Source organism: Telmatherina bonti (assembly GCF_933228915.1).
Source record: "Telmatherina bonti genome assembly, chromosome: 22".
In the NCBI taxonomy this organism is placed as follows: Eukaryota; Metazoa; Chordata; class Actinopteri; order Atheriniformes; family Telmatherinidae; genus Telmatherina; species Telmatherina bonti.
Window position 1 is genome coordinate 22,780,009 of NC_136631.1, and position 12,407 is coordinate 22,792,415.

The window sequence follows — 12,407 nt, forward strand, 5'->3', positions numbered from 1 at the left end:
TAAAAAAACAACAACAACAATAAAGTTTCGAACGTCTCTTAGCTGCACAATTTTTCTTCTAAAAAGCGGGGCGTCTTGAAAAAAAGCATTTCATTCAGCTTTTTAATTGAATCAGAACACTTCAGTGAAGGGCATTGATGGGCATATGATCACTTCTCCAGGTATCCTTATTCAGTTCCTTCCTTTACAGTCACTATGCTGCTTTCCTGCACAGTGGCTGTCGTGTCTATGGTCATCTCTGTATGAAATAAAAGCCTTTGTCAGAAACATTGATATGCTGCATTCCTGCACATTGGTTGTCGTGTCTATGGTCATCTCTGTATGAAATAAAAGGCGCTGTCAGCCTTGTCGATGACATCACCAGAGTGCTAGTTTCCAACATGGCGTCCAGCCGGGTGTCGGATAGGGAGGTCCAGGAGGATCTGAGTCGCGCTGCCACCGCATCCATCGACTACAGCCTCCACAAATACTCCCTGCTTATCATTGTTGGACGGACAGCTCGCCTCAGACAGACGGACCACATCAGCAGGGAGATCGAACGAGGTAGGTGCAGCTCAACCCGCATCAGACACGACGCTGTATGCATGCAGTTATTGTGTGTTTGGATGCTGGGGAGGGGGGGAGCAAGCTTTTAAATGATCATCGTTTAAATCATCAGCAGGTATGATACATCTGCCACATTGCAGTGTTTATTTAATTTTGTTCAACCCTGTGGACCGTGGATGCGTCATCTGGAGAGACTCATCAGCATCCCTTCATCATCCCTCCGGTTGCTTTATAATTAAAAACAGTCTGGTTCGTCTTTCGCCTGAGTCTGTCGTTATGCAACGATGTGCTTTTGGGGAAATGCATGGAGGTACTCAGCCAGTACATACAGCCACTTGTCAACAGTGTTCCATTAACCTATGTGTATTTATGCACAGCAGTATCTGTGGTTAAAGAGATCCAAGTAGACTGCATGGCTGTAATGATCCATTACGGCCCACTTTGCTGATTTAAAGCCAGAGTCTGACTGAGGCGCTTCTACCTCATAAAACTGTAGAAACAGTGAGATAAAAACATGTGCAGAGGAGGAGATTAAGAAAGACATTTTGCTTTATGACTTCCAAAATGTCATCAACTTTTTATAAGCCAAGAAAAAAATGGAGCCTTTTCAGTTGCTTTGATGTGAATGTTATGAATAATCTCAGAAAAGGCTTCTGCTAAATTATATTTTTTTTTTATCATACATTGATATCTGTTATTCTATTAGATATCTAAATAATACAGCTTGAAATATGTGATTCTTTTATCTTAATCTGAGTATAAAACCTATCCTTTTGAGTCCATACAGGCTCACTGGATCATTTATTTAGTCTGATATTAACCTGTTTTCCTTGCAGTTCATCATAAACATGTTTTTAAAAAAAGGCAATATTTCTACAAAGGATGTTTGATGATAAAAAAAAAAAAAAAAAAAAAACATACTAGTTTTAGCAAGAATTTGTAAAGGTGGTTAAAAGGTTGTCTTGTAATTTTCCTCTTGAATGAAATAAAGTATTTTTATTTCTTTGCATAAACTAGAGAAGAATAATGCACATGATGCTGTTTCTACCAACTGTTATGTAAATTTCTGGCTATCTTTCACACTATACCAGACAATATCCCAATTGATCAACCACCAGAATTGTTTTAAATGTCCATATGATGCATTCAGAGCATCACAAAACTGATTTCTTCTTCTGTGCACCTTTTATGTATGGAAAGAGAATCAAAACACATTAGATCATGAACCATTCTCTCTATACACATTCATAAAGGTCTTTAAAGCAAATTAAGTCTTCAAATAGCAGATGGGCAGAATTAGACTGATAGTAGAAGTTTACATTTAGTTTAGTTTAGTTTTTATTTATTTCATTCTTGACAAAAGACAACAACAACAACAAAAAACTTAAATAATCCAGATACAAGCAGGGGTAGAGTATAACACAGGGGTCGGCAAGTTAGGTTGTAGAGAATCCCGCAGGTTTTTGCCTGTTTCACTGTTATGATATACCTAATTCAACTGAATTAGTACTTGAGTAGAACTTTATAAGTGGTTGAATTCATTTTGGATTCAACCAAAGTAAATACATGTTTTGGAGCAAGGAAACATGAAAAAACGGCAGGACTGCAGCTCGAGAGGACCAAATATGCCTACACTGGTATAATCAGTATTTTTATAACATGATTTAAAATAAAACAATGAATACATTTAATTTTGAAATAAAATCTAACTGTGCGTTTGATGAATGCATTTACTATTTTAGTAACATGTTTCCATTTAAAGTGGGTGAGAAATTTCAGCAATCTCAATATAACATACCATCCTCACTGTTTGTTCTTGGAAAGTTTGAAAAGTTGAACTCTGTAAAGGTTGATATGACAATGCAGCTGCTGAGATTGCTTATCTTCGATGCCTTCAGGTATTCGGTCCTGGGACGTGGACCTAAAATCCTGTAACCTAAGCCTCTATCTCCAAGAATTCCTCTCCCATCACACGGCATGTTTTAAGGGTGCAGGTAAGAATCTTTACTTTAATCGAAGCGCTCTTTCAAGCACACAAACACACACACAGGCACACACACACACACACACACACACACACACACACACACACACACACACACACACACACACACACACACACACACACACACACACAGACACACAAAACTGTGGTTGCCATGTTAGCATTCCACTATAGTCATCTGAGGGTCACAGGGGAAGGAAGGAAAGTGGAGAAGCCGTTCAGCAATTGTTAAACATGGGTGGGCCCTTAGGACAGAAACAATGGGAATCTGGCACCACGTGGTGCAGCGTCTTTTTCTCTGTGCTTGGATATAAAAGCCTCTTTAGCATGGACAGCCTGAGACGGCTGAGGACAGTCACAAATAGACATTTTAAATTCTTAATTGTCCAGAATGGGACCCAGAAAGAATGAGGTTGCCTCTAAATAGTAAGTCCTAAAGTGAGTGGAAAAAGACAAGAGGTGAGTTTTTTGGAAATAAATTTATTTTGATTTCTTACCACTAGTGAGGACCAGCTCAATGACACTGATGCTTTTACTGTAATATATAGATGAAACCAGAAGCTGCTGAAAGAAGAAGGTGTCTTGGCTTTATTCAAATTCTTGTCTCACAAATATCACTAAAATGTGTTAAAACACAAATTTAGTTATTGTATTTCCAGTCTGTATGCAAAACATACCAAATCTGGTGCTGGCCTCATATTCAACATGATAAATCAAAAGGTTTGCCAAGCAGCAAGAAAGTGAAAGGTCTTGTCAAATTCTTTTGACAGTTTGAGTTTTGCATTAGTCATATAACATGCCATCATATACATAGAATATTACTGATTACAAGATTTGATTGGTGCTGAATGCATGTTTTCATCAGCCCCTGTGGCTTTAGAAGCTCATCCAGTTGTCAGACTGGATTTCAGTGAACCTGGCCCCTCTTCTGCAGACAGTCCATCTGACTCAGCTGTTCCACTCTTCTTCCTTCTCCTCCTTTTTTCAGAGTGACTCAATCATTCATTCAAGTTCATTTCTCTTTGACTTCTTATTGCTCCCTACCTGAATCTGTTAGCTTCTTTCCTTCAGCTCTGACTCTCCTCATCTTGCTTTTCCTTGGCTTTCTGTCTCTATGTCTTTCTCTTTCAAGTTTTTTCCTCTCTGCCTCCTCAGGCCAGAAGTGTTTGCGCCACTGTACCCGAGTGTTGGACACTCAGGTACTCATTAGTCCATCTCAAGAACAGGCTCATTCAGAGGTGAGGGATGATGAGATCTGAAACATAGCAGGAAACATTTAACATTACAATCTTCAGATAGTGTCAAATAAATATAATTATATTCTGAATAAATATATACTATAATTTTGTTATGTGATTGTAAGACTTACAAATAATTTATAGCATAATTTTCATGCCAAATAGTGAATTATTATTACTGCAGCTTCACAGAACCTTGTGATGATTAATGTTTTTGTCTGACTAACAATACAAAACTTAATAAACCTTGTCAGTTTGCTACTCGTTCATTTGTCCATGTATTTTGACCTCCAGTTTCCCAACTCTTGTCTTTTTGAGAAGTGACATTTCAGTTTTCTCCATCTCTGTTCTGTGGTCAGGTGTTTGCTCTGCTGTCCAGGGAATCGGCTCATAAGCTGTTGATCTTAGCAGGCCTGAGTGTGGAGGAAAGTGGAGACCTTCTGTTTCACAGAGGATTGTTTTCACCACATCAGCTGAAACAAATACTAACAGAGCAGGTGTGTTTTTATAGAACCTTTACTGCAAATGCTGCATCAGTGGGCAAAATCTAATTTTGTAAAAGGGACTACCGGGAAATGAAGCTTGAAGACTTGGGTTTAAATCCAAATGTTTGCTAACAGAAACTAAAATGTGCAAACTTTGAGAAAAGATAAAAAAGTGTCACAGTTTAAGTTTTGAAGACAGTGGGGGTCACATAAGAGAGAAGGCTGGAAGGTATGACTAAAATGTATTTGCTGTGGAAAATCTGAACTATGTAACTTTATTATTCTTCAGCTTTGTATTATGTCATACTTTGTGTAGTAGAAGAGGAATACAAGGTCAGATTGTTTCGCCTGTGAGGTCACTCTGCTGGCTCCAGCTGTATTTCAGTGTTTTATCTTCTGCACTGCTTGAAACTGTAGTCATAGGTCATGATCAGGGACTGTGTCCCTGTATACAGGGACTTGGTATAAATAACTCTCTTAGCTCTCCTGCAATGTCAAATGACTGCACCCTTTAATATTAGGTCTTTGAGTGAACACAAAAAAGACAAGTAAAATTCTCATTCTGACTTTTTCCCCATCTCATTCGCGCGTTTAAAGAACCGAGACTGCAGCTCTTTTTACACTCTTTGAAATTAGAGATACCTTCAAATTTTAAGATCATAGAACCGATTTAAGCACAAAAGTCAACAAAAGTTAAAGCACAACCAGCTAAATTTAACTTTATTTGCAGGTGATAATGTTTATTCATTCATTCATCCTGACCACTTAATCCTATGAAGGTTTACAGGCAAACTGGAGCCTATCCCAGCAGTCTTTGGGCGAAAGGCAGGGTACACCCTGGACAGCTTGCCAGTTTGTAGCAGGGCCACACAGAGACAAACAACCACTCAAACTCACTCCGATGGGCAATTTAGAATAACCAATTAACTTAACATGCATGTCCTTTGGACGGTGGGAGAAAGCCGGTGTACCCGGAGAGAACCCACACATACACGGGGAGAACATGCAAACTCCACACAGAAAGACCACTGTCCAAACCTCGGCCCAGCGACCTTCTTGCTGTGAGGCCACAGTGCTAACCGCCATGCCACCGTGCAGCCCGTGATAATGTTTATTTCCTCAATATTTTTTTAAGACTTTTTCCTTAAATGTTCCTGCTGCTCCACTGGTGATCTGCAGTGCAAAGATGGTTTAAATGACAGAGAAAAAAGGCACAGTGAAGAGTTAACAGTAATATCTTGGCTTGAAGGTGCACATTTTAAAAGTCACATTTAAACAGTAAACATTTTCTTTTACAAATTATTTATTTAGGCAAGGTTTATTTTACTGCCGACTTTGATGCCTTTGAGAGGCTCTACACTAAATATGAGCATAAATTATTTTACTAAATGTTATAGTAGAAGCCACGTTCTCTTACATTGTTGAGTCAGACACAAATGACGACACAAATCAGGCTGAAATGCATAAAATAATCCTTGTTATGCCTATGAAGTCCTTTAAGTTGCTCTTTAAATCTTCACTGGGTTTATGCTGTTGCAAAATATAAATGAAAGATGTCCTTGTTCATATATTGACAAACATCTCTTTCTTCAGTTCGTTGCTCAGGAGAGCTCTACCTCCACAAAGCTCAATCTGACCCTCAGCTGTCCCAACAGCAGCCAGTGGAGGAAGACACTTTTGGGAAATCGCCCCCTGGAGGTTCCTTTCACTCTTCATATCAACCCCCCAGAGGTGCTTCCTGCCATGGAGTCTCTGGGGGAATTCACATCCCTCATTTCTGGCACCATTTGCCCCACTTCCCCCTTTGACCTCCTGCCACCTCCAACCACTGTGGGTTTCCTCAAGTTGTCCCGCCCCTGCTGCTATGTGTTTCCTGCCGGTCGTGGCGACTGTGCCTTCTTTGCTGTCAACGGCTTCACGGTGCTGGTGGATGGGGGTTCAGACTCTCAGGCCTGTTTCTGGAAGCTGGTTCGCCACCTTGACCGGGTGGATGCAGTCTTGTTGACGCACGTCGGGACAGAGAACCTCCCAGGAGTCATTTCCTTCCTGGAGAGGAAGGTGGCAGAGAAGGAGCTGAGTGCTGATGTCAAAGGCAAGAAAATAAACGTATATGGGGACAAAATACGATAATGTTGCTACTGTTACACGTTTCATATTTGTGCATTGTGTGTTTCTGTTTGCTTTGTTTTTTTCATTACAGATGACTTGTCTAAGAGGCTCATCTCTCCAGAGCTTGGAGTTGTGTTCTTTAACGCCCCCAGCAGGTTGCAGGTGGAACAACAGCCTTGTGAGTCATGCATTGAATCCTGCAGCTATGCCACGCAGTGCAAATGTAAAGAAGACAAACAGAAAAATACAACCTCAACCAAATCTCTTTCTACTCTAAACTTTCTCATATGCAGAAAATGCCTCTCCCTTATAAAAACACAAAGTAAAGTGATACGAGCAACTTGTAATGTTATGGTAAAATAAGGTTATCCTTTTCTCCTGTCAGGTGTGTACAAGGAATTGAAGAGTACACAGCAGGCGGCCACCACCCTACAGCTTTTAAAGAAGTTAGATATCAGGCCACAACCATTGTTTCGACCACAAGGAGTCCAGATCAAGCCGCTGACCCTATTTCAAAAGATGGGAGTGGGACAGCTGGATTTATACATCCTCAACCCAGGCAAAACCAGCCAGGATTATGAGACATTCATGCAAAACTGGCCTGATGGCATATCATCAGCATCCAAATCCCAAACACTTCCTCTCACCGCCCTGGCCTCAGTTACAGCGCTTCTTGTTTGGCATCCAGCCTGCCCTCAAGAGAAGGTGGTGAGGGTGCTGTTCCCGGGCATAACTCCACAGGCAAAGCTGCTACAGGGGCTGGAGAAGCTCAAAGGGCTTGATTTCCTCCAGAAACCTACTGTTACTACTGGAGACCTTGAAAGGCTGGGAGAAGACAAAAAGACCATGAGGACTGAGAGCCTGGATAGCTGCAGATCCCAGGGTAAGGATGGATCATCTAAACAAGTGAAAGAGCGAGGAGATCGAGAAGAGAGTAAGGATGGACTGCCAAAAGAAAGAGGAAAGACGTTAAATGGAGTTGGAGCAAGAGATCCTGATAAAACCAAAGTTAAAGAGACAGGGATAAAACATAAAACAACGTCATCAGAGAAAAATTCTTCAAAGAAAGGAGCAGGCAAGGATGGGAAAAAAGAGAAGACTGAAAACAAAGAGGAGAACAGCAGGAACAGCCAGATAAAAAAAGATAGCATTCCCTCCAAACTCAAGAATGAAAATAAAACAAAGCTCAAAAAAGAAACAAAGAATGATTCTAAAACTGGAGAGAAGAAAACTCGTAAACCATCAGGGAAGGAAGCAAATGATGGCAAGAAGGTTCACAAAAATACCAAGTTGCCACAAAGCAATTCATCAAAATCCAACACTGCAGCGAGATCAGAAACCCTGCAGTCACAGTGTTTATATGCTGGGATGCAGAATCAAGATCTGGAGGAGAATCCCTGTGGTTCCAAGCAATCCACCCCAGAGGATATGACAGCTGACTTTCTCCAGCTTCAGAAGGAAAAGGAAATGGAGGAAACGGCTGATAAAGAAAAACAGAAAAGCATTAAGTCAGGAAACGAAAAGATTCTCAAACGCTCGAATAAAGAAACATGCAGTGAAACAGCTGAGAGATCAGTGGAGGAAGCAGCAGATAGTTCAGGGGTAATGGATGCAGAAAGTGGTGATGATGGAGGGCAACATATGCCTGGAAGTGTTGAGAAAGCAGGAGTAGATTTACAGAAAAACCTTCCAGAAGAACCTGTAATTATGAACAAACCTGCAAGGGTTGTGGGGTTCCCATTTCCCTTGGACAAGACACCAAAGAACGAGTGGGAAGTCCATCAAGACATAACCCCAACTGAGTACACCCTTCTGGATGGGGCTTTGAGAAACACCCCTCCCTCACAGTCCTCTCCTGAGAACCAGGCTCCTAACAGCCCTGAAGAGGAGACTGTAGAGCCGGTCTCCCCTGACTCGCGACCAAACAGTGCAGGCCACACTCCTTATTGTCTATCTCCCGATGATGTGTGGTGCAACAGGGACACTCTCAGCAGGCTGCAGGCACAGCTGAGTAATCAGGATTCAGCTGACGCTCATGACCCAAATGAGTCATCCAGGCAAAGCGAGGGGCAGCCCAAAAGTTCTTCAGAAAACCACAGAAAATCCAAAGAGAAACATCTAAGTTTCCTCCCGTTAAGTACGTTTAAAGATGGGTCCTCCGACCCATCTCCCTCTCTGACCACCACCACCACAACAACACACTCGATGCCAGCAGAGGTGAGCTCGCCTCAGTCCACAGAAGTAGATGAGTCTCTGTCCATGTCCTTCGAGCAGGGACCAACCAACGTGAGCCAGAGAGAGGGAGATGACAGTGTTCATCTCACCCACTCCAATGGCAGCCATTTTGTTGGGATGCCTTTACCACTGAAGAAGCCTCCCAGATCTTTTGGACAGAGTTCAGAGATGGGAAGATCTTTTGTACCCAACACACTTCATTTTGAAGCCTCAGCCCATGATGTGGACCTGTGTTTGGTTTCTCCTTGTGAGTTCAAGCATTTCAAACCTCCTGAGTCCAGCTCAGGTGCCAACGAGGCCTCCAGAGGAGCGTTCACGCCGCATCATCACGGCAACAATAACAACCCCAAAGACATGTCACCCAGTGAATCAAATGCTCCCCCATGCACAGAAGACTGCCCATCCACCACAGCCGATGGAGCGCTGGACTCAGATGAGGATGAGTCATGTAGTGAACCATCCAACTCTCCATGTGACCTCAACACCAGTCAGGCTCTGCCTCCGGACCCTCTTCCAGCCCCTCTCAGAGATAGTCCTCCCCTGCCACCTCACCCTGACACTTCCATGCCAGTTCCTCAGTCCGATTTTGACGCTCACGGGAAAAGAGCAAAGGCACCTGGCAAACGAGGCAAACAGATGGGGGTGAGTCTCATGATGGAGCTGTACTTTATGTGTCACACATGTATTATTGAGGCCAGATGCACGAAGAGTCTTTAAATTACAGATCAGTTTTACAACAATGCTTGATTTTGAATATAATAGCATAAAATCATGTTAAGCTATTTTATTCTGAATCTTTGTAAGATTCGAAGTAATTTACTTTTTAAAACAGATTAATTACATGTCAGCACTATTTTTTATTGATAAAAATCATCTTGTAAATGATCAAACTTTCATTCCACCAGGTTGTTGACGGCCCTCAAAAACTAAGCTCAGGGAAAAGCCGGAACAAGGCGGAGTCACAAAAGGGGAACACCTCTTCTCCTCGTACGCTTTCCTCCAGCACTCGCTCGGCATCAACAAAATCTTCACCTGGTCCAGGTTTAAGATGTGCAATTTCTCTCAGCCTAAATGAATTGTGTGTCTTGGAATCAGAAAACACTTTGTCATCCTTCTCTTGTCTGCCACAGGCTCTAAGTCCACCTCTGCTGAGGAAGTCAGCATGTACGTAGACTTGGCCTATATTCCCTCTGGAGCTTCATCTCCCACAGTCAGTGTGGACTTCTTCAGGTGTGTTCGCTCTTCCTGCTACATCATCAGCGGCAACAGTCCAGAGCGGGAGAAGCTAATGAGGCAAACTCTGGATGCTCTTCTGGATGGAAAGATAACCTGGCCTGATGCTATGCAGGTAGGATCATGCATATTCATAGTGTTGGTAAGTTTTCTGACAAAGCAAGCCGCTCTGAAGAGCCAAGTACAGATTCCATTATTTGTCAACAAGTTGTGTTTATTTTCTTCTGGTACCATGCACTCTTCCTACTGACTGAGAGTCTCTGTCACATGCATTTACTTAAATATTCTGGATTGTGGTTGTGGTATTAATAAATTAAGCAAATGTATTGTATATGAAACCTTCAGAGCAGGCTCGCCAACATGTGTTTCCATTAGCCTGTGACATTTTTCCACAGGAAAATAAGGACTTACCGTAGATACAGGATAGGAGGCCGGTAGGAGTTCAAAACATAACATGACTTTGGACAAGCAATGTGAGAAATAAACAAATAACAAAGAAACAAAAACAACAGCTAAAGAAAGCAAACACAAGGACCAAAATGATCAGAGAGAAGCAGGAATGCAACAAAAGAGAAAATAGCAAGAAGGCTTGACCAGTATTGCAGAAATAAAGTAGCAACTTAGCAGGAAATGATAAATCAAACACTTGGTAGATATCATCTGTTTACCATTTTACCAATGGCAATACATCCTCTGGAACCTGTTGGACGTGATTACTTCATCAGATTGGTATCTGGGGAGTTTCAGAAGCTGGGTGAACTCCTCAAACTCTGAACCCTTCCTAAGCAGTTTTTCAGGCCCTTATGCTGAGCTTCACGTAAAGAATATTACCATAGGGGAGTGCTGCTGGCATATTACTGGACTACTGGTCAACAAAAAATATTTAGATGACAAATATTAAAGTAACATTCATGTGGAGCCAAGATGCAGATTTTCTCAGCAGCACATTGTAACAAGATAAACAAAGTCACTCACTCAACAACCCACTGAAAGTCCTTTTCTGTATGTCCAGGTGACAGTCATCCCCACCTTTGAGTCGGTCTCAATGCAGGAATGGTACCAGCAGACTCTGGACAGACAACGTGAGCTGAACATCACCGTTCTGGGATCAAACAGCACAGTCGCCATGCAGGATGAGACCTTTCCTGCCTGCAAGATAGAGTTCTGAATCAGACTGGCAGATGCACTATGGAAAATGGAAGCTAAATGATGGACACATGTATGTGATGATACAAAGAGGATTGTGTGAGGTGGCAACAACACCTCCTGCTGGCAAATCTACTCTTATCGGGCTTCTTTTAGAAGCTCAAAGAGTCATGATTTCTCTTTTGCTAATAAGGAATTCTCACATCTCTTTAGGGAGGCATTGCATGCTTTTTTTAACCTATGACCCTGGTCAAAACAGGAGAGAACATTTTCACTGCAAGAAAGTCATGTCAGCCTGCAAACATGTAGAGTCATGTGATTGGTGTAGATTATTCAAAATAGCTTAAAAAGCATATGTGAGGCTAAATACAACCTGTAGGCTTGCACTGATGGTTGACAGTAGTCTGTGCTATGTACTTGGGGCAAATTTGCTGCATATAATCCAACAAAAATTAATTTACCTGAGAGGATTTTTTTTTTTTTTAAAATTAGACTGAATCTAAATTTCATCTTTAAGAAATCCACACTTGCAGTTTATGATCAGGTGTTTGCTGTGAGCACTGTAAGCATAAATGAGTCGGCTGTGCTATGTGTTGTAGCTGCTTTCAAACGTTTTGTGTCAATGTGGCTTCTGTGTAAAAAATCCAAGAGGTGCAGACTCTGACAAACACCAGCAGGTGATAATCGCTTGATCTGAGGGATTGGATTATCACATTAAATTTAACAGCATTAAATCTTTCATGTTATTAAGAGCTGTCCTGTAATTGTAATCCTTTTAAAGTGCTCATATTCTTGCAAATTGGAAACCAAACTGCTAATGCTTTTGTAGAACTCCATAATCACATAGTTTCTTTAAAAAAAAAAAAAAAAAGTAAAATAGGTTTTATATTGTGGATATGCAGTTGCCATACAGTTTGTTTTTAAAATGTTATTATGCACATTGTAAAGTCACAGTTCAGTCACAGTGGGTGGTCATGGAAACTTTATCAGCTGTAAACAAATCTGATTGTATTTATTGGACAAAATAATTTGAAACTGGAACAAAGGAATGGCTGTAATTAAATGGAAAACACGAAGTGTAACACTTTTTTTCAGATTATCAAGTCACCATTACTTGTATTTTTATCTTACTGTTCTGCAATTATTTCTTGAATAAACTAAGTATAACAAGACAGTGGTAAGGAAAATACAGGCAACATTCAACTGATAGATTTTTTTATTTATTATAGAAATCCCAGCACTGAATTTACCATTTTTACCACAAGTATTCTTTGAAATAACGCAAACATTTCTTTAAATTTCTGAACCTGCCAAAGTATCCCAAAATGTTTTAAATGTAATGTCAAGATATGAAATCCTAAATGGATGATGTTTAATCCATATCCAGGAATGAAAAACCTTCAGTTTTGC

The 12,407-nt window shown here is 41.1% G+C and overlaps 1 protein-coding gene across 1 annotated transcript; it reads left to right on the forward strand.

Annotated features, from left to right (window-relative positions):
• Window positions 1-145: 145 nt before the first annotated feature.
• LOC306772217 (microtubule-associated protein 1S-like) lies at window positions 146-11,528 on the forward strand (the record flags this gene model as incomplete). The annotated part of the gene is made up of 11 exons (XM_079261632.1): window positions 146-161; window positions 334-543; window positions 2,445-2,540; window positions 3,707-3,789; window positions 4,149-4,286; window positions 5,868-6,366; window positions 6,475-6,561; window positions 6,769-9,260; window positions 9,524-9,659; window positions 9,749-9,966; window positions 10,864-11,528. 11 exons carry the CDS (start codon window positions 146-148, stop codon window positions 11,017-11,019), a joined length of 4,131 nt encoding a protein of 1,376 aa, XP_079117758.1. The 3' UTR covers window positions 11,020-11,528.
• Window positions 11,529-12,407: the final 879 nt, after the last annotated feature.